This window comes from Plecotus auritus (assembly GCF_963455305.1).
Source record: "Plecotus auritus genome assembly, chromosome: 9".
NCBI lineage: Eukaryota > Metazoa > Chordata > Mammalia > Chiroptera > Vespertilionidae > Plecotus > Plecotus auritus.
The window spans coordinates 17,634,422-17,659,978 of record NC_137783.1 but is presented as its reverse complement, the minus strand read 5'-3'; the positions used below and the strand labels follow the sequence as shown (position 1 = coordinate 17,659,978).

At 51.7% G+C, this 25,557-nt stretch overlaps 2 protein-coding genes across 2 annotated transcripts; both read right to left on the bottom strand.

Moving 5' to 3' along the window:
- Positions 1-410: 410 nt before the first annotated feature.
- CALHM1 (calcium homeostasis modulator 1) lies at positions 411-4,115 on the bottom strand (the record flags this gene model as incomplete). Its single annotated transcript, XM_080640911.1, has 2 exons — positions 411-893; positions 3,564-4,115. 2 exons carry the CDS (start codon positions 4,113-4,115, stop codon positions 411-413), a joined length of 1,035 nt encoding a protein of 344 aa, XP_080497037.1.
- Positions 4,116-11,043: 6,928 nt separating this feature from the next.
- CALHM3 (calcium homeostasis modulator 3) lies at positions 11,044-16,884 on the bottom strand (the record flags this gene model as incomplete). The annotated part of the gene is made up of 3 exons (XM_080687822.1): positions 11,044-11,535; positions 14,255-14,510; positions 16,598-16,884. The coding sequence occupies 3 exons, from the start codon at positions 16,882-16,884 to the stop codon at positions 11,044-11,046; spliced, it is 1,035 nt and encodes a 344-aa protein (XP_080543948.1).
- Between the last annotated feature and the right edge of the window lie 8,673 nt (positions 16,885-25,557).

The following is a 25,557-nucleotide window of genomic DNA, read 5'->3' as shown; positions in this document are numbered from 1 at the left end:
AGCATAAGGGAACGGAGATCTCAAAAAGTCACAGACAAGCGTGGATGCTGGGGCAAGGGTGTCCGTAGAACCTGAGTGCAGATCATGAACCAGAAATAAAGTGGCCTGGGAGTGGATGGGGAAGTGGGAGCTTGTCCCCTTCAAACCAGTTTTGAACCTTTGACTAACACTGCTTGTGGCTCCTCTGTCCACTTCTCCAGGGCCATCTAGGGTGTGTGACAGCTGGAGGAGTGAGGTCCCCTTCCAATTCCAAATTTCCAGCCTCAAATGGGCAGGAGAATGCCTGGGCATGTGGGTCTGCTCCAGGGGCCTACCACCCAGCACCTGTAGCCTTCATTTCTCCATCTGGTTTGGGGTCAGAGGGGCCGTGAGCTCAGACCCCCATTCCTGCCTCTTCATCTGGCCACAGTTCACACTTTGCTGAAGTAGGTGGCCACCTCTTTGCGTGGAAGCCGGAGCCCGCCCCCTGGCCAGCCATTGCCCATCAGGGGTTCCTCCTGGCCCAGCTTCAGGGGCGGCTTGCATTTGTGCCAGCTCGTGAGCAGCCTGTTCATGGCACCTTGGTCAGTGATGCCTCGAAGCTTCTCCCTCTCTTCCTTGGCACCGTCGGTGGTAGCTGGGGCAGCTGAGCTGGCAGGAGCCATGGCCAGCGCCCCGTGGGTGTGACCCAGCTCCAGGTCATGGTTCATGGCCTCAAAGAACTGCTGGATACAGACCTTGGCGAAGGCCTTGGCATGCTCCGTGCATGTCTCATCGAAGAGCTTGCGCTCAATGTCAATATAGTGGGACCAGTACTTGCTTTTGAGGAAGGCGGCCTGTGTAAAGCAGGGTCGCACAGAGCGCACGACAAATGCCAGCAGTGTGGTCAGCAGCACGAAGGACCAGCCCAATGCCTGCATGGGAGAGAAGGAAGAGTCAATGGGCATTGCCCTCTGGCCCCCCAAGTCTGTCTGCACCCCCCATACCACTCTCTATGTCAGGCCCTTTAGTGAAAAGAGCACCAATTAGGCAAGTGACTTCACCTCTTGGCCTCCATTTACATGTAAAATAGGCATACATATACCCATACATTGTAAAATAGGCATACATATACCCATACATTGTAAAATAGGCATACATATACCCATACATTGTAAAATAGGCATACATGTACCCATACATTGTAAAATAGGCATACATATACCCATACATTGTAAAATAGGCATACATATACCCATACATTGTAAAATAGGCATACATATACCCATACATGTAAAATAGGCATACATATACCCATACATTGTAAAATAGGCATACATATACCCATACATTGTAAAATAGGCATACATATACCCATACATGTAAAATAGGCATACATATACCCATACATTGTAAAATAGGCATACATATACCCATACATGTAAAATAGGCATACATATACCCATACATTGTAAAATAGGCATACATATACCCATACATGTAAAATAGGCATACATATACCCATACATTGTAAAATAGGCATACATATACCCATACATGTAAAATAGGCATACATATACCCATACATTGTAAAATAGGCATACATATACCCATTTCATGAAAATCAGATCATGTGAAGAATATGCCCCATGTGTAGGCCTGGCACTCATCAGGCAGGAGTTAACTAGGTAGACTCTGGAGTTAGGCTGCCTTGGGTTTGGATCCTGTCTCCACTACTGACTAGTTGACCAGGAGTAAGCTGACTTCTCTGCCTGTTTCCTCACCTATAAAATGGCTTGGTGATAGTTCCTATCTCATAGGATTGTTGTGTCTGGTACATAGTTGCTCAGTAACTGTAAGCCACTATATTTATGCCAATAGGCCCTTGCCGACCAGGCCTCTTCCTTCAGGGAGCCTTCCTTGACCTCCCCCGGCCAAAGTGACCCTTCCTCCTCTGAGTTCTGTTTCCCTCCATTGGCTCCTGGTATTCTCTGCCATTCAGTCGCCAGCACTGAGTGCCTGCTCTCTGTGGGCTCTGAACTGGGCCCTGGGGTCACAAAAAAATCAGACCATCACTCAAACTCTGTGCTGAAGAGCTGTCACATGGCCCTAGGTGACCCCGGAGAAGTGGAAGCTGGCTCTGTTCTGCCAACAGCTCCCTATGGGGTCGGGTCAGGAAGCTCTCCCAACCTGTGCTTCAGGGTCAGCCCCCAGCTGCACAGAGAAGCATTTGGCCAGATCAGAAGTGGGGAGGAGAGCAAATCCAATGTCTATAATGGGTCTGGCAGAGCAGTTATCCAGTGGGGAGCTACAGAGCATGGGCTCAGTCCGGCGAGGGCGGGGTGGGGGCGGGGATTCCTGTGCCGCTCCATGAGGAAATGTGTGCCCTGTGGGGCCAGATCTCCTGAAGTTTCAACTAAAGCTGGATCTGCTTTTTATGTGAATTTCTGTTTGTTTTTTTAGATGATTCCAACTAATTTAAAAATGAATTTTAATTCAACCTCTGAAGGCCAAATGGATTATGTGTATAGGCTAGGCAGCCTGTCCTCTGGGAGCCCTTTTAGCTTGTGATGTGATCAGGTGGAGGGACAGCTGCCCAGGCCCTGAGGCCGGGGACGATGGGACAAGTGCCCACAGGAGAAGAGGCACAGGTTTGGGAGGGAAGCGGAGTTTGTTTGTTTATTTATTTTTAAATATATTTTTATTGGTACCAGAGAGGAAGAGAGAGATAGAAACATCAATGATGAGAGAGAATCATTGGTCATGAAAGCAGAGTTTGGATCGGACACTCAGAGTGTGAGATTCACTTGGGGCTGGTGGTGATGCAGGCCTCCAGGAGAGAGTTCTGGGCAGGTATCTGGACATTCCCGAGCAGAGTGTACAAGTTTCTCTCTCCCTTGCAGGGCAGGCCCAGCCCCAGCCCCAGCCCCAGCCCCCTTCCTGACAGCCCCTGGTCCACGGGCTACAAGGGCACGCTGCCCAGGCTGTCCTCCCTACACTGCGCTGCCTGCAGGGGAGGCCTGAGGGCTCCATAGGTGAGCGCCCAGAGGGGCAGAGGACTCGAGCTCTGGACTTCCTCAGTGGGCCCTCCAACCCTGCCTTCAGGGCACATCCCCACAGTGCATCTCCCTCCCCAAGGGGCACCGGACCCTCAGCTCCCACTCCCCAAGCAGGGAGACACCAGCTGGGGGCATTTGCCAGGGAAATGTACCCAAATGGCTTAGCCACTCACCAGCCTCACCACGGTCCCAGCCTGGGAGAGGAAAAGGATGCAAATTCCCCCAGGCTTCCAAGCTGGAGCTCAGGATGGAGGCTCTGGAGCTGGCTGAGCCCTTGGGGCTGCTCTGGGGAGCTCAGGGCAGGACACAGGTCTCTGGACTGAAGTAGTCACAGCACTTTCCCCAGGTGGCCCGGATCTGAAGAGACACGTGGCCTTCAGAAGCCTCTGCCTCTGTTGGGAACATATGCCCCTGCCCCACAGAGCTCCATCTGAGGAGGCCCAGTCTGTAGGAAAGCATGACTGTTTCTGAGAGAGCCCCATTCTGAGAGATGGGGGGATTGGGCCCTTGCCTGGGAGACCCAGCCCAGGCCACTGTCCCCCTCACCTGGGAGATGCAGCGCAGGTAGCGCACGGCCACCTCACGGGACAGCAGCCAGTCGCCGTCGTAGATCTCTGGGCAGGGCACCCGGGCCAGCAGGCGGGCGAGCTCTGGCGGGGTAAGGCTGCGTGCCAGACTGCTGTTGCCCAGCACAGTCACGGGCACAGCAGTGCAGAAGGCACAGAGGAAACACTTGCCATCAAGCAGCGTGACGGCCACCCAGACGACAGGCGCGATGAGGGCGCGCTGGGCCATGGAGCAGAACATGTAGCGAAGCACGGCGGGGTCCTTGGCCCGGCGGCCTGGCGGCCGCTTCCACTCCTCAGCCAGCATGGACACGTTGTTATTCAGGACCAGGCCGAGCAGGAAGAGCACCAGGGGCGGCGCCAGTAGGATGCCAGCGCTGTAGGCTGCATTGTAGCCGGGCAGGCAGGGGCAGTTAAAATCGAAGGCTGAGTATATCTGGGCACTGGCCAGGGCCATGATGCCGCAGATGCCGTTCATGAAGGACTCCTGGTTGGACTGCAGGAACTGGAAGACCATCCGGAATTTGTCCATCGCGCCCCCCACGGAGCTTGGTGGCCTCCTCCCACCTCACCGCTGCCTCAAGGATGGTTCTTGCAGCCCACTGTGCCCACGGAGTGCCCACCTCATGGGTGAGATGGGCAGAGCTCAGGGCAGTGGCTGAGGTCACTGTCTCTCTGAGAAACCTAGTCAGGTGCTGGCTGGCCGGGAGGGAGGCGGGAGGCGCGAGGCGAGGCGGCCAATGCTGTGGGTGTAGCCAGGATTCTGCCCCTCCCCTCTGGCCTCTCTCTCCACAGCCACCTCCGGCACAGGGAAACCACCAGGGCCACACCTGTTGGGGACCAGTTCTCTATGGTGTGGGAGGAGGGCCAGGAGTGCACACAGGCTGGGAAGACACTGTCTCCAGCAGGATTGGAGTCTGGGACAATCCAGGGCTGCTGCAGAGGTCTGAGCTTCTGAACTGAGTCCCCTGGGCTCCAAGGAAGCATGTCACCCTCCTTCTGCCCTTCCATTGGGTCTTTCCTCCATGCTATGCCAGGGTCCCCATCCGTTCAGACAATGATAGTACGATGATCAGTGATGGCAATGGCAGTGGTGGCTATATTGGGGATGATCATGGTGGTGCTGGGGAAGGCAGTGTTGGTGTTGAGGATGGTGCTGATGAAGGTGAAGGTGGCGATGGCAGTGACGATGGTGGTGGTGTGATAGCAGTAATGATAATGATGGTAGTAGTGATTTTGGTCACAGCAGGAGGGCAGCGCTGGTAGTGGAGACAGTGCTAACAAGCGACACGGCGTAGAGTAAAAAGCCCTGAATTTGGAGCCAGAGGATTTAAATCTGAGAGGTTGCTGGGTCTCCTCCCTACTGGGCAGGGAGCTATAGCCTGTGAGCATAATGCAGGTGCTTTTATGTCCGCTTTTCTTATGTCTCTGTGGGTGTCTGTGTTTGTAGATTATGGATGAAAAATCCTTTCCTGGCCCTGCCTCCTCCTTCTACTCCCCCAGATTAAAAGATAAAGGGGTGGGGGTGGGGTTTCATGCCTGGAGCTCAGGCCCTCAAGTGTCTGTGGGAACCAGGCCAGGGCCCCTCCTATCACAGTGGGGAGGAGCTTAAAGGGTTCCCTTTGATGCCCACCAGTTCTCCCAGAAGAGCAGGTCGGACCCAGCTCCAACCAGATGGCTCCTGTCCGGGGTGAGAGGGTGGGGCCGGGGCTGACACAGAGCAAGCGCCTGGACAGGGTAGCTCTGTGCATCCCTGTGGGTGCGTGGGTGCTGGCGGTGCCTTTGGGCCTCGGTATCTGTGTATCTGCATGTGTGCGTGTAACCACATTAGGGGTCTGTGCGTGTCTGTGGGACCAACAAGAACTTGCATTGACTGGGCTTTCCCTGTGTCAGGCCCTATGCCAGCACTTCACAGGCATCACCTCCTGAAATGCTCATAGAACCCTACAGAACAGGTGCTATTGTCCCCATTTTACCGAGGTGGGGACGGAGGCTCAGAGAGATTAAGTTACTAGCTGACGTTTACACAGCTTGTGGGTGGAGGAGTGGGATTTGAACCCAGGCTAGGGGGGGTGGCGGTGGGAGAGGGGGCGGAAAAGTGTTTTCTGGCCTTTCTCTTCCAGCTGCATCAGGTTCTCCTGGCCTACTAGTCCAGGTGGAAAAGGGCGTGTCATAAATAGGAAGCGGGTGGAGAAGGATGGTGCTCTTTGCAGCCCTCTGGCTGGGCCTGGGGCAAATGGGGCCTCTAGGCTGGTGGCCTCTGGAGGACCCTTGTTGGGGGATCCCCAGGGGGGACCTCCAGGGGGAGAGCAGGATGAGGATGGGATGTGCACCGGGCCCTTTGCCTCATGTCCTGGCACCCGCCCCAGTGCTGGAGGAGTTAAGTGTCATGAAAAGCAGCATGCAAAGGGGCCGCTGGGGAGCGGGTGCTGGCCCTTTAGGAAAATGTCCCATTTGCGTAGGCGAGCACGAGTGCATGGTGCTCCAGTGGGCACTGCTCTCAACTCGACAGGTCTTGGTCCTGCCTCTCCTCACTCAAGCCTCTCTCTCTCTTGCTTTCCATTCTGCAGCTCAGGCATCACAGCTATGTGGGTGAACCACAAGTTTCAGCCCTCCTCCTGACCTTGCCTGCAAGCACTTTCTCATCACTGACTTCCTGCAGAATAAAGTCAAGGTCCTGAGCTAAACTTCAAAGTCTCCCACCATCCTTCCCTCCTCACGCACAACTGCAGCTGCCCAGGCTGCATGGGCAAAATGGGGGATTTAGACAAGCAACGCCCTCATGGCTAGAACATTTCTGCCTTGCCCAGCTGGCCACTGTGTCTCCTGCAAGAGAGGCTCTATGTACAGGGTAGGGACAGGAGGGCCATCACCCAGAGTTCGACGAGGCTTGGGGAATGAACTTTGGCACCCCTGATGGCTGCTCTCCTGGGAGGGAGGGTCTTCAGGTGCAGGTGGAAGCCTCCCACCTGTGTCCCTCTCTCCCAGGCGAGGCAGCACACGCTGCTCCAGGCCATCTCTTTCTCACGGGATGTGAACAAATGAAGGTGTGGATGGACATTGGCAAAGATTTGGCGTTTGAAACCATATTGTGTTTGGGGGCTAAAAAGGGTGGGGATACATTTGAGGGCCATCAATGGCAGAGGATCCCAAGAATGTGTCACTGGTACTTTTGGTGGACTTCATGTGGGATGGGCTCCTCAGCTCTCCAGCCAAGGTCCTTACTTTAGCCAGGCTGGATCGCACATGCCTTCACCGGGCTGTTTTTTCACTAGCTCATATCCTATCATCCCTTCCAGACTGGAAGCTCCATTAAGATAGGCCCATGTCTGTCCTGCTCTCTGACACTCTAGGCATTCCACCAATATTTGCTGAAAGAATACATGGAACATGTGCTACCCCTTTCCCAACTCTTCGCCTTTGTTCTTGCCGTTTCTTCCCTTGATGTGCTCTGCCCCACCCCCACGTCTTTCTCTACTTGTCCAAACCCTCCCCATCCTTTAAGACCCATTCAAATGCAGCTGATCCCCCAGCTTGGAGCATTATTCTACATGCTAAATCCCCATGGCACCGGAGTTGCCTCTATCATATCACTTACACCTTTTGCTTCGGATTATAATGATTCCTGTACCCATCATTGACTGTCCCTCCATTAGACAGTACACTCTTTGGTGGCGGGCTTTGTCATCTGTGTATTCTCTCTTCCTTATTCCCTGTACCGGGCTGTCTATGCCGTCGGTGCTCTGTAAGTGCTCAGTAGTAGAAGGCAAGAGTATTGATGACAGCCAGTGGCTTTTTACTGGTCCCGATGCTGCATCCTTGCAGCCCAAAATGAGGTCCCTGAGCCTCCTTTCCCCAGGCTGGGATCTCACCAGCTCTGACTGAGCCATCTCCAAGCTTTCCCCACCCCCTCACCCAATCCCTGCTAACACTTTGCCTAAATCTTGCCCCACCTCAGTGCCATTTCTGATATTTGCATGGCCTGACCACCTCAGGGCAGGTGCGGGGAGGCTGAACTGCAGGGATTGTCTGGTCCTACAAGGTCCCTTGGCAAGAGGTCAGGAGAGCAGATATAACTATCCTGATCTGGAGGGGGCTGGGCTCTCGGGAGACATCCTGGGACTCCTGGACTACTCCTAGGCCTGACGACTAGAAAAGCACGGGTCTGCACCATTTGTGCTAATGAAGGCAATAGTGGTGTGTGTGTGTGTGTGTGTGTGTGTGTGTGTGTGTGTGTGTGTGGTATGAGTGAGTTATTAGGGAGGAGCTCACAGGCTAGATCTTCCCCAACCCTTCCTATTAGGGCCACCAGACATGGAGTGGCAGTTCCTCCTCCCCCCGCCCCAGCAAGATCTAACCCTGGTGTTTCAAGGGTTTTCATCCCATAGCCAGACCTCACATCCACAGTTGTCCCAGAGTTTCTTAAACACGGGAACTTACAAAATTTTCTTGTTCAACGTGGATATGTCTAGGTCTGCCCCCACCCTGATTTGCCGATCTGGTCCTCACACCACACACCAGGGGAAATCCTCACCAGGGTGCCAGCTTCTTGCTGAGGGCATTGGGTAAGATAGCACTGAAAATGCCTGAGGAAGGAGGCAGCCTTACAAAGAGAGGCTGAGCTCAGGTGTCAGGCCGCAGGTGGGGGGCAAGGTGGTGAGTGGAAAGGTGAGGGAGAAAGCATCTGCTAACTGAAGGTGGGCAGAAAAGCTGGGCCGAGAAAGGAGCTGCATCTCAAAATGGGGTGCACCTTCAAGGGGGCTCAGCCTTGGTCTGCTAGAAACAGAATTGGTGGGACTTGGGAAGTTGGGAGCTGGAAGGGTCAGCCCTCTTGACATTCAAAACCAGAAAAATTGCCAGGCTGGCGTGGCTCAGTGGTTGAGCATTGACCTATGAACTAGCAGGTCATGGTTCAATTCCCGGTCAGGGCACATGCCCGGGTTGCAGGTGTGGTCCCCAGTGGAGTATGTGCAGGAGGCAGCCAATAAATGATTCTCTCTCATCATTGATGTTTCTATCTCTCTCTCCCTCTCCCTTCCTGTCTCTGAAATCAATAAAAGTATATTTTTAAAAAACACAGCAAAAACAAACAAACAAAAAAACCAACCAAACAAACAACAATAAAAAACACACGACAAAAACAGAAAAATCCCCTCAACAGAAAAATATAAAATGATTCGTGTGCAGTAGCCAGCAGAAGGCTGTAATTATCACTTTCAAGGGGAACTCAGTAAGCAGAGCTTGCTAGAGCTTCCTCAGAGAACCCTGGTGGAAGCTGCCGGAAACCCAACCAGAGTGCTGAAAACAAATAGGTGTACCAGTTAATAATGCGAATTTTTTTCAATACCGGTAGATGGGGTTCCACATATGTTGATATATAAGCGCTTGGATATGTATGCTATTTTGTTGTATTGACAAGCTTCAAAACTTCATATGTCAAATTTTCTGAAGGTGTTAACATCATAGATATCTTTATGCTTAAAAATGTTGAATTTTGTGCCAAAAAAGAGCATTTGCGGGAAGTTTTAATTCAGTGCTTTATTTTGAAGAAAAGTGCTAGCGATGGACATTACTTTGAATAAAGCACTTTTGATGTTTCTCTTGAAACTATCGTGTTTTCTTTGATCACAAAATCCACATTATTAACCGGTTACCAGTCATTTAATTCGCTGCCAGTTATTAATATGGATACCGGTTATTAATGCGGATTAATCATTAATGGGTTGACCTGCAACCTAGTCTCCTCGGTCCGGTCTGTATTCATCCAAAGGCCCCCAACTCTGTGCCCAGTAGCTGGGACAGCCTGGGGTCCTTGTTCTGAGCCCTTGCCCCTTCAGATGTGACTGAGAGTGGAGGGTCAAATACCAGGGTTCCTAATCTCACTTCATTTACTCAACCATCCATTCAATCATTAAAAAAATTATTTTTCTTGAGCGTTTGCTATGTGCCCGGCCCTGTACCTGGTGAGGGGAAATGGTAAATTAGAGCTTTCTCACTGCGCCTGGCACCCGGGAGCTCAATGTTCTTGCTGTACCGGTTCTCCTTTTCAAGACCGCGTTCCACTGTCCGTGAGAGGGATAAGCCCAGCCCTGGAGCCCCACCTCTGCCCCATATCTTACCCCGACCTGGGCCCGGCACCCCCCTCACCCCCCAGCGCCCCGAAGAAGAGCTCGGGGCAGCCGGGAAGCGGCGCGCCCTGGAGCCACAACTGGCTGAGCGGGCGCGCGCGCGCGTCACTTAAGACGCTCATTCACCAGCGCAGCTGTCACCATAACAACCGGAGCGAGGGAATCCTGGCGAAGGCTGGGGGCGAGGGGCGGCGGCGGCGGCTGGAGCGGCGGCCGGAGGAGACCCACCACCACGGGAGCGCCCAGCACTCTCCGCGCTCCACGGAGCCCCGCTCCATGCAGACCGCCCAGCGGTGAGACGCCACGCACAACACCGCAGAGCGGCAGTCCCGCAGGCGGGGACCAAGCCTGCCGCCTAGCCGCGGAGCCTCTAACCTTCCGAGCCAGGAGCCCTGACTCTATGGCCCCGGGGGAGCGCGCGGGAGCCACCGCCCACAGCCAGTCCGAACCAAACGCGAGCCAGAGGAAGGGGGGGAGCCCAGTGATACCAGTTAATAATGCCAATACCAGTTAATAATGCAGGATAATCATAACCAGTTAATAATGCAGATTTTATAATCAAAGAAAACACGATTTCAAGAAAAACATCAAAAGTGCTTTATTCAAAGTAATGTCCATCACTAGCACTTTTCTTCAAAATAAAGCAATGAATTAAAACTTCCTGCAAATGCTCTTTTTTGGCATGAAATTCAACATTTTTAAAGCGTAAAGGTATCTATGATGTTAACACCTTCAGAAAATTTGACATATGAAGTTTTGAAGCTTGTTGTCAATACAACAAAATAGCATACATATCAAAGCGCATATATATCAACATATGTGGAACCCTATTTATTGAAAAAAATCCTCAGGCTCAGAGCAGGCTCCAAATATCAGCTCTTACAGGGCTGACCTCAGGCAACTTAATCTCTTTAAGCCTCCGTTTTCTCCTGTATGTAAAGCAGTTAGAACAATGCCTGACACACAGTAAGCACTACAGAAACATGTGTTATTGCTCATATTTGGAATCTGGACATTTAGGACCCATGCAGATCTGTTTAGACTCCGAATCAGCAGTATCACCTGGGAGCCTGTTGGAAGTGCCGTCTCCGGCCGTCCTGGATGCACAGAATCAGAATCTGTATTTCACAGAAGCCCAGCTGACGGATGAGCGCATTCAAGTGTGTGAAGCAAAGCACAGGGGAGGCCGCTAGGCTAGAGATGCGGCTATTTTGGGGAAGGGGGCCAACAAGGTTAGGCTGCCCTGCCTTGGGTTCCCACAGCCTGGGAAACCCGGACGCTGGTCAGCGCGGCCACTTCCCGCGGGGACCGAGCGCGCGCGGGGAGGGGAGGCTACACGTCCGTGTGCTGGGACAGCCTGGTACCTGGCGCCGCCGTGGGAGCGCGGTGACTGAGGCCACGCCCCCCGAGTCCGGGGGATGCCGCCAGGTCCAGCGGCGGTTTGCGTGAGTACCAGGTGCTCAGGAGATGGTTCACCTGCTCCCGGCTGGAGACTGCGCGCAGGTGGGCTTTCCCACTTTCGCCGTCCATGCCCTCCGGGGGCTCTGACATCTCGGGGGACTCGGAGCCCCTGCCCGCGGGGTCCCGCCGCAGCCCCCGCGCCTGCATCTCGCTCTGCATGCTGGCGAAGAAGTGCAGCACGCAGCGGTGCGCGAAGTCCCGCGCATGCTCACAGCACGTCTCGTCGAAGAGCTTCTGCTCCAGGTCCACGTAGTTGCTCCAGTATCTGCGCTGCAGGAAGACCGTCTGGTCGAAGCAGGGCCTCAGGCAGCGGGCCAGGAAGGCCGCCACGATCAGCAGCAGGGTGATGCTCCAGCCAATGGCCTAGAGAGGGTGGGGACAATGAGGTTAGGTGTGGGCGGGGCAGGCACAGGTGTTCCAGTCTCTTCCTGTATCTCTTCCATCCTTCCTCAGATATATTTATCTCCCCTTTAGTCATCCATCCAACCAACAATCTCCATCCATCCTACCTTCAATATCATCTCATTCTGCATCCATTCATTTCCCCAGCTATCTCTCCCCCTATCCATCTAGTCATCCATCCTCCCATATGACTATATATCTATTATATTCCTATCCAGACATCCTCTCAACCATCTTTCCATCTGTCCATCATCCATCTTCCTGTCCAGCCATCTATTCTCCCATCCATTCATGTTCTGATACTCTCATCCTTCCTTCAATTTGCCTATCCAACCATTCATGTACCCACCATTCATCCTCCCAACTCTTCTTCTGGAAATCAGAATATATCACCCTAAAGTAGGCCTCTTAGACATAAAATTATTTTGAACTGAAGAAAATTAAGAAGCAGCAAACAGGAGAAGCTCTTTCTACCTTCCCCCTTTCTGCCTAAAGGCAAGATATACATTCTCCTTTTACTGGAGACAGACTCTTACCAGCCCAGAGGCAGCAACAGAGGAATGTGCAAACAAAACCTTACTCTATTGGTAAGGAGTAAGAAACTCCTATTTCCTCTCATGTATTTACCTTCCCACAGTTTCTGCCCTTGGAAGCCTAAAACTGCTTTCCTTTGTCCTGTCATTTCTCTACAAAGATATTACTCTTTGCTGAAGATGCCATATAAGCCAGAATTCTAAGCCACTACTTTGAGTTACTCTTTGGTTTAGGTTTCTCCTGTGTGGTGTCCACTGCACACGTTAATAAACTGTTGGTTTTCCTTTTGTTCATTTTTTTTGTTAGCATCTCAGCTGAAAGCCTAAGATGGGAAGAAGTAAAGTTTTGCCTTCCCTACACTCCATCCATCCATCCATCCATCCATCATCCTTTCATTTTTTTATTCAGTGCTCCATCCATCCTCACATAGATTTATCCACCCCGTCTATGTATCCATCTATCCTATATTTTGGGGGAGGTACTGGGGACCCAGTCTTTTCTCTCACAGAGCTCACACTTAAGTGGAGGAAACAACTAAGAGGCGATGCCTGGCTATGTGCCATGTTAAGAGATGTACAGGGAGTCATGGGAATTTACCCAACCTGAACTTGAGGGCTCAGGGAACAGTGAGGTTTAGGCTGAGACCTGAAGAATTAGTAACAGCTGAACAGGATACAAACAGGGAACAGTGTTGCAGGCCAAGAGTGAGAAACCATTAGAGGCAGTTCTCTAAGGCTGGAGCGTCTCCCTCCTCTCTGCCCATCCATAGCTATCGTCTCTCCAAGGCCTCATTTAAAACCAGAGCAACTGTGTGGACCTGGAACAGAAAATTCACTCCTCTAACACAAAGACATATTTGAATTCTTATCATTTGTAGATGTGATTTACAATCTCTCTTTTGGCCTCTCACAGACTCCTCCCCGCTTACCAATTTTAAATACTTGTGTGAGTATCTTACATTCCAGGAGCATTTAGTGTGCCTGATAAACGTACAGCTGCGGAGTAAGGACTCAAACCCTGGTCTGATTGAAAATTCAACACTCTTTCCAATGAGCTAGTGAAGCCTAGGGTGTGTAAGCCTGCAGGGACCATCCAGTGAAGGAGACCAAACTTCCCTTGATTTCACAGGAGAAACCAAGTCCCAGAGGGAGAGTGACAGGGCCAAGGCCACAGCCTGAAGCAGAATCAGTGCATACTGAGCACCGGTCCTCTCTGCACTGCCTGAAGCAGAATCAGTGCATACTGAGCACCAGTCCTCTCTGCACTGCCTGAAGCAGAATCAATGCATACTGAGCATCGGTCCTCTCTGCACTGCACCACGGGCCTGCATTTGCCACCAGCCGGTCTCAGCTCTGCAGAGGGCTGGAGTCATGTTTTCATTCTCTGTGGCCTCAGTTTTACTGGGCATGTGTAGGTTCAGGTAAATACTTTTTGGAGGACACAGCCGAGCCTGGAGGTGGTAGAATCTAGAGTCTGGGCTGGGGTTTGTTCCCAGGATAATGGAGTTGATACCCTGTGGGAAGCCAGGCATTGTGGGAGAACCTGCATTGCATGGAGGTGGTTAAGAGGGTCAGGCGTTATAATGTGTATTCAGATCCCTGTCCTGCCTCTTCCAAGCGGTGTGACCTTGGCCTAGTGAGCTAAACTCTCAGAGTCTCCACTTCCTCATCTGTAAAATGGGATGATAATGACTGTATCCACCTCATGGGCTTGTTCTGAGAATTAAATGAAAGAATGCATATGAAATGCTTAACACAGTGACTGACACATAAGTGCTCAATAAAAGGTAATCGTATTATTTCTGAGGGGTGGGAAGAAGGTGGGTGTGGGGTGGACAGAGCAGTATATCTGCAGTGCTTTCTGCCCTCCAGCCCCCTGAGGACGGGTCTAGCTGACTCCTGGAGGATATGGGTACCTGGTCTCTGTCCTGGGGTGAGTCAGCATTGATGACCAAGTGCCCACGCCCTGGGGCCCAACCCTGTTCTGTACATGAGTCAAGCTCCTGATCCCCCCTGGGGACCACCTGCTCCTTGGGTGTGTCTTCAGCAGTAGGGAGGGGCTGCAGGCAGGCATCTGTACCTCCTCATTCCTCGGAACCCACGCAGGATATTTGGGAGGCTTCTCGGGAGAGGACCGTCCAAATTACCTGTGACAGGCACCGCAGGTAACGAGACACTGCCTTTCGAGCAGGGCTGTCCCTGACCAGCTCATCCTCCTTGCAGGGCACCTTGGCCAGGAAGAGCTGAACCTGGCTGGGGGTCATGTTGGCAAAGTCCAGAAACTTCTCAGGGTCCACGGAGCTGCTGAAGGCACACACGAAGCACTTCCCATCAAGGAGGGCCAGCAGGATCCAGAGAAGGGGGGCGGCCAGCGCTCTCTGCAGCACAGAGGAGCACATATACCTGGGAGCAGAGGAAGGGGGGGTCACAAAGGGCAGCTGGAATTCAGCTGAAGCAGGAAGGCTACAGGAGAGATGCAAAGATGGACTTCCCAGGAGGGCTGGGAAAGACTAGTCATAGTTACATCAAAGGAATGGCTGCACCTTCCACTGCAGGGGTCCCAGCGGCAGAGGGCAAGGAGGAGGGAGGGCTGGGGGCCCTGGGATCCCAGGACTGCAACACTGGGGAGCTGGGGCTCTCCCTGCTCTGGGCCTCGTAGCAGACTCTGCTGGTGGATAGTTCCTATTCACGTGGAGGCCAGAGGGCCTCTGCCTCAGCCACCTCAGCCTCTTGCGTGGCTCTGCCTGAGGGCTAGGCTGCAGGCAATAGAAAGTTCACAACCCCCAAACCAACTTTCCACCCAAGAGGGATGGGGCCTGGTGGATAAATACCCCATCTTCCTAGACCCTCAGTGTGCCATTTCTGAGGTGGGTCCTACCTACTACACTTTCTGAGAGGGTCCCCGTTAGGGCTGAACTCCAATTGCCCATTCATTATCACGTTCTTCCCAGAGCCTGCTTTTGAGGGAAGCCTAAACTCAGACAGCCCTGCCCGATGTCCCTCCCAGACGTAGCACCTCCAACACCTCCCCTGGCATCCAGGGAGCCCCCTCTCTGACTGTCCAGGGGTCTCTCCTGACCTACTCCGCTCCTCTCTGGCCTGCATGGGGTGTTGGTCCCAGGACTGGAGCCTAGTGGAGCTGCAACCAGTGGCTCCCAGAGGAAAAGGTCACGGGCACGCCCGGGTGCCCAGTGTATGTGACCCTCCCTGTGTGGCTGGACGACAGGGAGCACAGAGCCCCCGAGGAACACGAAATAGAGGCTGCTTGTGCACAGGATGCAGATGTTTCTAACTTGCACTGTAACAAACATAAAATGATGTATGCTGTGTGTGTGTGTGTGTGTGTGTGTGTGTGCGCGCGCGCACAGGGCCTGCCCAGCAGAGAATTATAAATACGCTGTAGGCAGGGGCGACTCCAGCATTTTCTTCGGGGACAGTGTGGCCAGAAGGTGGAACGGAGGACTTCTCATGACATTGCTTACATACCCTTGAGGACACCGCAATGGTCCATGTCGAAGCACAGGGTGGAGAGGAGATCACGAGTGGGCGAAACCCACCAAGCCCCTCCTGCCACTGCCCATGGGTCTGGAGCACTTAGACGTTTTGTCTAAAACACGCAGGGCAGCGGAGGGAGCTGTGCTTCTTCCTACCTGTGGGAGCTCAGCCAAGTCACTAAACGTCTCTGTGCCTCAGGTCCCTCATCCTTAAAAACAGACCCTAACAGGAGCAGACCCAGGGCCGAGGTGAGAATTCAGAGGCCGTGCACACACAGTGCTTGGCACAGAGCTTGGCACCAAGTCGGTGTTTAGTGTTCACCAGGGAGCAATTCAAATTGCTAAACTCCATCAACTGGTTTTGACAGAGGGCACCCACCGGGTGGGAGGCTGTAAGGACAGTAGAGCTGCCCTGGGGAGTGTATGGGGGAGGGATGCAGCCTTTAAGCCAGTCTTGCCTCTCACTACATGCAAAGCCCCTATGCATGTCAGGGGATGGCTCTTCACAACTGTGGTGAGGTATAATCCATGGCCAGAGTGACCGATGTGACCTGGGTGACTATGGGGAATTCTGTGTCATTCATGTGTCTCTAGCACTGGCCACAGAAGGGTGACAAATGACAGGAACAGAAATGTCTGTTTCCAGTGGAAACTGCAAATGGGTCTTGTGAGCTGATGATGCTTTATTTGGGGAAAGGAGGGGCACATGTGAGAGTGTCTGGGGGGGGCGGCAGGTGAGGAGCCCTGACAACACCCATGGGGGTGATTGGGGTTTGGGAGTCACCTAGCAGTGTTTGTGTGGGTGGGGAGCCTGACAATGACCATGGGGGAAGGATAGAGTTTGGGGGTGTCCCTGACAATTCCTATGCAGGTGCGGGGTCCTGACAATGACCATAGGGGAAGGTCAGAGTTTGGGGTGCCCCTGGCAATGCCTGTGCAGGCGTGGGTGGGGCCTGACAATGCCCACAGGCCTCTGGGTGGTATGGGACCACGCACCTGATGATGCCTGGGTCCTTCCTCCGGTGTCCTGCGGGCCGGCGCCACTCCTCAACCATCACCACGGACTGCCGGTTGGCAAGGAGGCCGCAGAGGAAAAGGACGAGCGGGGGCGTGAACAGCAGGCCCAGGCCGTAGAGGGCATTGTAGTGCGCCAGGCAGGGGCAGTTGAAGTCAAAGGAGGAGTACAGCTTGACAGTGACCACGGCCAGCAGCAGGCAGACGCCGTTCATCACTGACTCGGAGCTGGACTGGAAGTGCTGGAAGAGCATGCGGAACTTATCCATGGCTCCCGCCTGGTGGGTGCGGGCCGTGAGGCTTCAGCCACCTTCCTGGCCAGTGCTGGGGGTGAGTCCGATCCCCAGGAGGTTCTTCTCTTCCAAGAACCTCCAGCTCTCCACGAAGGCTCCGATGTCCAGCGATTGTCCCCAGTGCCGCTCCCCTCCTCTCTGGGGAGTGAGTCACTGCTCTGTGACCAGCCAGCCCAAAGCACCTCTAGGCAAATGTGCCCTGCCCTGTCACCCCACCCGTCCCCTGCCCGTTCCCTCCTCTCCTCAGGGTGTGGATACTGATGCCTGACAGCTGGCAGGGTGTCCTGTGAGGTCAGGCAAATTCTGGGTGTGGTAAGGCCAAGACGCAGATGGAGCCAATGATGTTTTCTGGTCTCCGTCAAAAACATGATTTGATTCAGCTGAGCCCGGAGGGGGGGGGGGGGGCGCGTTCATGTTGGCTTTTGCGCCGGGAGGGATACCTCCTCTTGCCTGAAGGTTTCCTGGGAGAGAAAACCCTGGAGAAGAGTTTAAGCCATGTTTCAGCGTTGGCCAATGAAGGGCTTTGGACAGGGAAGGCCTTCCAGGAGGAGTCACGCATGGGCAACAGCACGGAGGTGAGCAGTCCGGGGTGGCCAGCCGTGTGGGGTTGCTGGAATGCAGTGGCAGACAGTGGGCGTCGGGAGAGGGGCTGGAGGTCAGGGGTGCCCGCAGCCCACCGCTCCCATTTATTCTGCTGCTCTCCGGGTCGGGTTTCCCCAACGCACAGCTTCCACTACCTCTCTCACCTGTGTGACCGCGGCTCCCTCCGCCTCCTTGGCTTGGCATCCAAGGCCCTCCTAACTGTACCCACGTGTCCTCCCACCTCCACTGAACACCTGGGCCCCTTCTTCCCACCTGCTCTTCAAGAGGCAGCTCAAATGCAGCCCTGTCCCTAAGCCGCCCCTGGTGATCTCAGTGTGTGGGGGCCTTGATCAACCGCCTGGCCCTGGGAAAGGCCGCCTCGGCCTGTCAGGAATCTCTCCTGGTGCGGGGACTGGGACCCGCACCGTTTGTTCTCTGCAACATGCAGTGTGGCGCTAAGCACATAGCAAGGGACAGCGAATGCTTGTTCTTTGTGATGTTGGTGCTCAGACGCTGTCTCTAGCTCTGTCCTCCCTGCCCACTCCTGCCCTGTCCTCGTGGGCCCTGTCTGGTCCTAGGAAGCAGATGAGTGGAATGTGGGTCCTGCCCTTAATTTCTCTCTGTGTCCCTTTATCTCTCTCTCCTTCATTCTGTCCCCCTTTCTGTCTCTCTAATGACCTTTCTGTGAGTGTGCATGCACAGTTAACTCGCTGTGTTCCTCAGTGTGTTTGTGAGTCTTTCAGTGTCCTCTGTTTGTCAGTCTCTCTCTGTGTAGCTACCTCTTCCTGTCTTTCTGCCTTTTCCTCCTTCTCCCCTGCTTCCCATCCCATAGCATCCCTGTCTTCCTGGCCCCAGGCCTCCCCTTGGCTACCTGGCTTGGGGAGGGGAGAGGAGGCATCTGCAGGGGTGATGTGAGCCCTGGGGTCACAGACCAGTGGGCCTTGGGCCTGGAGCATGGGGGGCGGGGGCGGTGAGGTGTCCAGGCCCCAACCATGCAGGCTCTTCCTCAATCTTCATCCTCTGGCTCCCTCACTGTCAGCCTAGGGCCACTCTGAGATAAGAAAAACCTCAGATTGGGGTGGCCTTGACCGCACTGACCCCTACCCCATCCAGCCTGGACCTGCTGGCATCCTGGATCCAAGCGATGGTTTTAGTTAAATGAGAATGTCCGCACTGTGGTCCTTTCCCCAGACCCTGGGTCCTCCGGGTCATGAGTGCAGCTTCTCCCCGACCCCTTGAGCAGTGAGGACAGCGTCCTGCATCCTCCCCATCCGCAGAGGCCCGGCTCCAAGCTGTTACCTCCACAAAGTTCACCAGGACCTCTGCCTCTGCACTGACTACCCTTGTTTCCATATTTCCAAACGCCTTTTAGAAAATGGAAATGCCCCCATTTTCCTGATTAAACACACCACTATGAAAAATTTAAAAATAGGGAACATGAAAGTGTCCCGGTCAGAGCAATCCCCAGAGAGTCTCCCTGTTACGGCAAGGGTGTGTGTCCTTCCAGATTTTTCCAGGGCCCACAGGGACACTTGCCGGCTGGCCTGCCTGGCGTTCCTGGGGAGAATCGTTAACCACTGTTTTTTTGTTTTTTGTGTTGTTTTTTTAAAAATATATTTTATTGAATTTTTACAGAGAGGAAGGGAAAGGGACAGAGAGCCAGAAACATCGATGAGAGAGAAACATCGACCAGCTGCCTCCTGCACACCCCCCACTGGGGATGTGCCCGCAACCAAGGTACATGCCCTTGACCGGAATCGAACCCGGGACCCGTCAGTCTGCAGGCCGACGCTCTATCCACTGAGCCAAACCAGCCAGGGCGTTAACCACGGTTAAGGAACCACCGGGTGCCCAGGGGAGAGGCAGCTCAGGACGCCTGTGTGACTTTCCATCGGAGGCGTGTCTGTCCTCTTCACACTCGTCACACAGGCCTCTCACTGTGTCTCAGTTTCAGCTCCTCTGAAGGGTGACAGCCCAGCTGTTTGAGGGACAACCGGGACCTGCAAAATACACTTGGGTAGGTCCCTTAGCCTGTAGTTTAAGTCACACCATTCCAAATATGACCTGCAAAGTCCGTCACGGTGGTCTGTGCAGTTTATACCTCTGATGGGGTAGCAACAGAGAGAAATCTGTCTGTTGTATTGCTTTGTATTTTACCTAAGACTGGACTCCCTGCAGCAGGGGAAATGGGGAGGGAGCCAGCGACGGCAGGAGAGCTGTCAGAGGCACGCAGGTGTGGCTGTGTGGAGGCGAGGGTGGGCCGCTGGGGAGAAACCCTTCAAGCTCATTCATTCTCCGGGGCTCCTACTGAAAGCACAGAACCACCACTGCCAACTGCCACTTTCCTCAGGGGAGGCTGGTGCCATGGCAGAGTGGGCACAGCCTGGTGGGCACAGGGCCGGGGGGGGGGGAGGGGAGACAGGATTCTCCTGTGCCTGCCAGCCTCAGTCGCCTGCTGGATGGCTGACAGGAGAGGGAACTGTCCTGGCCCCAGGCCATGCTGTTGAACCCTGAAACAGGGCCGCCTGGAGCAGAGGGTGGAGAGAACAGCGTGGGGAAGGGAAGGGCCCAGCACCTCTCTCCCATTCTAGTCTCAGGGGAGTCTTCAGAAAAGAACACGGTTAGAAACTGGGGCACGCTCTCTCCCAGGCCAGCTGTTCACAGCTCCAACCTCTGACAGGTGAGACAGAGCTCCCAGGCCAGCCTGGGCCTGCAGGGGGTGTGTGCTGTGTGACTGCACTGGCCCTGGCTATGTCTTAACTGGAAAACACTCCAAGAGGGAAGAAGGCAGCCCACCACAACTTAGAAATACCTCAGCAAGGGGGGGGGGGGGGCGCACATGAAAAACTCTGTATTTTCTAAATGGTCTACTTTTATAACAATAATTTAAAAAATGTTTCCAATAAAAATCATAAAAATTTTTACTGGAAAAAATAAAAGGGGTTAAGGAACAAAGTAAAAGGGGAGGGGATTAATTTGTTGCCTAGAGCCCTGGACCAGCTGAACCGGGAGAAACAGAGGGAAGAAAAGGAGAACCCTGGCCAGGTAGCTCAGTTGCTTAGAGCATCGTCCCTATACGCCAAGGTTGTAGGTTTGATCCCCGGTCAGGGTACATACAAGAATTAACCAATGAATGCATAAATAAGTAGAACAACAAATCAGTATCTCCCCTCCCTTCCACCCTCCCTCCACTCACTCTTCTCTCTCCCCTCCCACTCTCTCCAAAAATCAATGGGAAAAATATCCTTGGGTGAGGATTAACAACAACAAACAAACAAAAAAGAGGAGAAAACTGTTTTTACTCATGTGTGTGGAAAGACATTACCTCCTAGATCTGCTGCATGATAATGTCTTAAGTCAGAGCTTCTCAATCCCCTGTCCCATCCCAAGGGTCTGCAGCTATGTCCTTGCGGGGGGGTCTTTTAATTCTGGGGAAATTTTTTAAAAATCACCACCCTAGGATATTCTTTCCATTTATTGGAAGGGAGGGAGAGAGGAAGACAGAAAGAGGAGAGAGAGAGAGAGAGAGAGAGAGAGAGAGAGAGAGAGAGAGAAACATTGATGTGAGACACATTGAACCTGAGACCCTTTGCTGTGCAGGGCAATGCTCTAATCACTGAACAGCATCAGCCAGGGCTCTGGGGAAATTTTTTTAATTCACATTTTATTTTAATAATGACAAATCTTTTTAATAGTTTTAAACATGTATTACCAAGCAATTGGAATGTTTTTATAGACTAAGCCTTCGTTTTCTTTTTCTCAAATTGAGGTATTGTAGATACATGCTTGGGGGGTCTTCTAGATATTTATTTTTTTCCCCTTTAAAAGGAATCTGGATGCTATGTGAGAAACATTGGCGGTACCATTCTTGGCGTTCCTGTGATTGAGAGGGTTCTTTAGGACTGGGTGCCCCCTACTGGAGAAACTCAGAGTATCTGATGTGTGAGTGGGGTGTGTGTAGGATGTGTATAAATGTGTGTCTTCAGAAATACAGGTGTGGTGTGTCTCTTCTTTCTATATAGTGAGTACACTCTACCCCAAGGTTTCTCTCTCTCTCTCTCTCTCTCTCTCTCTCTCTCTCTCTCTCTTTTCTTTCAAAAGGGGAAGACATTGAATGGGTGTCCCACTTCTCTCTCAGGACTGGGAGGCTTTTGTTCCCTCTTGCCTAGCAGAGCAGTGGTGCTCGCTCTGTCTCTGAGAGACCTGGCTTTCTCTTATCCTCAGGACAGAAGCCTCTGCAGGATCTGTGTGACAGGCCTTGCTCATCTGACTCTGGCAGACCTGGGGGAAAGCAATGTGGATTCCACTCTGGTGACTATATAGAGCAGGGGTGGGGATCCTTTTCTCTGCCAAGAGCCATTTGGATATTTATTTATAACATCATTTGCGGACCGAACAAAATTATCAACTTAAAAATCAGCCTGCTGGCCCAGCTGGTGTGGCTCAGTGGTTGAGTGTCAACCCATAAACCAGGGGGGTCATGGTTCGATTCCCAGTCAGGGCACATGCCCGGGTTGCAGGCTCGATCCCTAGTGTGGGGCATGCAGAAGGCAGCCGATCAGTGATTCTCATCATTGATGTTTCTATCTCTCTCTTCCTTCATCTCTGAAATCAATAAAAATATATTTTAAAAAATTAGCCTGCTATATTTGATCAAACACTTAATTAACTCATGCCTAATGCCTTGACAGGGCCAGACCAAATGATTTTGAGCCTTATATGGCCCAAGGGCTGGATATCTCCCCCCCCCCACCGCCCCCACACCATATGGCCTCATATAGAGCCATGTGGCCCCTAAGGGACTTGGAAAAGGGAGGCTATCTAACAAATGCATTGGAACAGCTGGCTAACCATTTGGGGAAATCTTAAACAGAATCTTTACCTCATTCTTTGTACCGAAATGAATTCCAAATGGCTCAAAGACTTTAACATGAAAATTAAAATCATGAAAATTCTACAAGAAAATATAAGTGAATTTATTCATAGTCAGAAGATACGGAAGGCCTTTGTGAACAGAGCACACAATTCAGTAGCTATGAAGGCGAAGGTCGATCAAGTAGGCCTCAACTTCTGTTGTCAAAATGCCAATAAATAAAGTAAAAATAACAAACTGGAAAAAGGTATTGCCACTCACATGCCACACAAAGGCCTATTTTCCTTAATTTGTACAGGGAGCAAATCAATAGAAAGGAATAATCCTAGAGAAAAATGGTCAAAGGATGTCAACAGGCTATTTACAGAAAAGAAAGACACGGGCCCCAAATCCTGCAAAGATTCTAATGTTCATTCATAATTCAATAGGATCTAAATAACCAGGTGCCTCTTTAAACTCACCAAGTTGTTGGAAATGAAAAGACTGACCCTGATTGGTGTGGCTCAGTTGGTTGGGTATCGTCCCCTGCACCAAAAGGTTGCCGGTTTGATTCCCAGGCAAGGGCACGTTGTGGGCTTGGTCCCCAGCAGGGGGCATGGAGGAGACAGCAGATCCATATTGTGCTCTCACATTGATGTTTCGCTCTCCTTTTCCCTTCCTCTCTCTCTAAAAATCAATAACCTATTCTTTAACAAAATTAAAAAATAAAAATAAAAGATTGATAATACCCAGTGTCAATAAGGGCTTAATAGCCACTTTTATACACTGATGGTAAATGTACAAATTTGCAGGATTTTTCTAGGACAATTTGACAATATATTCAAAACGAAAATTTAAACGCACATGTCCTTTGACCTAACAATTATATAGCTCTGAATTGGCACTATGGGTAGATATGCAGAAGTAGCTGAGATCAATGAACAAGTATGCTCATTATAGCTTTGTTTTAAAGGCAGGAAACTGGAAAACAATCTATGTTTCATCAACAGGGGACTATTTAAATACACTATGGCACTGCCATAAAATGGGATACATACAGCCACTAGAAGAATGGGCAAATCTATGTGTTCATATGAGAAAACCTCTAGATTCTGGTACATTAAGAAAGCACACATAAATATGTAAAAATTTTAGTATTATGCACATACTTTTTGCTTGTAGGACAGACAAGAAATGTGGACAGTTACTGCCATTAGGTAGTTGGGGAGAGGAGCTGTTATTTTCTTTCCATTTTCTATCTTTTTGTGTTGTTTGACTTTTCAAACAACGTGTACATATGAATTTTACTTTTAATATTTTTTAAAAAATTGATTTTATAGAGCGAAAGGAGAGGGAGAGAGAGATAGAAACATCAATGATGAGAGAGAATCATCAATCGGCTGCCCCCTACTGGGAATCGAGCCTGCAACCTGGGCACTTGCCCTGACCAGGAATCTAAACGCGACCTCCTGGTTCATGGGTCGACACTCAACCACTGAGCCACACCAGCTGGGCTGAATTTTACTTTTAAAAGATCAACGAAGGCCCCAGGCCACAGGCCACAGCCTGTGGACCAAAGAGTTTGATTCCTGGTCAAGGGCATGTATCTAAGTTGCAGATTTGATCCCAGGCCCCAGGGACCATGTGGAAGGCAACCAGTTGATGTGTCTCTCTCACATTCATGTTTCTCTCCCTCTCTCTCTCTCTCTCTCTCTCTCTCTCTCTCTCTCTCTCTCTCTTCCCCCCCTCCCCCTCCTACCTTCCTTTCACTTCACTCTCAGGTGGGGATTAAAAAAAAAAAAGATCAACAAAAGTTATCTGGGCAGTGGATTTATGATTTATAAAACATACATTTCTATATATAAGTAGATATATAAGATCAAAATATTAAAAGAAGATGAAAATATTATGACTTACACAAAATAAAATGACAAATTCAATCCTGAACATTCTTCTACACTTAAAGTTTTGGTCTTCACCCCACAGGTTTTACAGAATGTGGAACAATTTTCTTGGTTCACATTATATTTCTAACTCCTTTCTCAGAAGAGACAAGCCTGGTTTTACATCATTTTTACTTGAAAAAAATTATTTTTCTTTTGTTAATCCTCACCAGAGGATATTTTCCTATTGACTTTTAGAGAGAGTGGAAGGGAGAGGGAGAGACAGAGAGAAACATCTATGTGAGAGAGACACATCAATTGGTTGCCTCCCATACATGCCCCCACCGGGTCCGAGGATCAAGCCTCCAACTGAGGTACATGCCCTTGACCAGTCCAGGGAGGGCTGGTTTTTGGCCATGGGACACTGGATGTTGGGCAAAAACAGGTGAGCTGCTGGAGGAGGAGCACCCGTCTAGCTGCATTTTCTGAATTTCACTTCTACTCCATAAATACCAAAGTCAGAATGGCTGCAGGGTCTTCTTTCCCTAGTGGCCTGCATGCACTAACTCATGAGAGTTCTGAGACTGCCCAGCACCCATCGTGTTGGGTGGTGGAGTAGATGTAGAGTGTGGGAGAGTGCTGGGTTGGGTGTGGCAAGTCCCAGCTCTGAGGGTAATGGAGTGTTCAGAGGGCCAGTCTAGGAAGCACTTCTGTTATTGGCCACACAGACTCAAGCTCTGTCCACAGAGCAACGGATGCTCACTGGGAGGAACAGGGGCTGTGCTGGTGGGCAACGTGGAAGGTGGCCTCAGTGAAGCAAATATGCCCAGAGGATAAAGAGCAGGGCTAATGTCCTCATTGACAAATTTTCTTTACGACGAAGTGGCTAATGGAAGCCATAAGGATATATTCCCCCCAAATGCTCTTCCATTTTGAAAGAGGAAAAGAGCAACCTGTAAACACTTTTAAAGGTGTTTTGATTGACTAGAGGCCTTCTCCCAAATTTGCCAGAAACAAAGGGGATTCTAGTGGAATTCTAGCGCTACCTATTGGTGGCTGGAGAGAGAAATTGAGAGGGAGGGGAGGGACTGTGGGACACACCAAGGTAGAGAGAAAACTTTCCACAAGCTACACTCACTGGGAAGAGAGGCCCCCCCTGAGGCGCCTTTGGGTGAAGGTCGGACCAAGAGAGTGCTCTGGGATTTCTCTTGGAAAAGGTGGATAGAAGTGAGATGTTACCCTGCCAGCAGGAACCGGGAAATGTCTGTTTCCTATTCTGGGTCGATGAAGGGCATTTGAAGTGACTGAAGGCTAGTGGCTCCTTGGAGATGT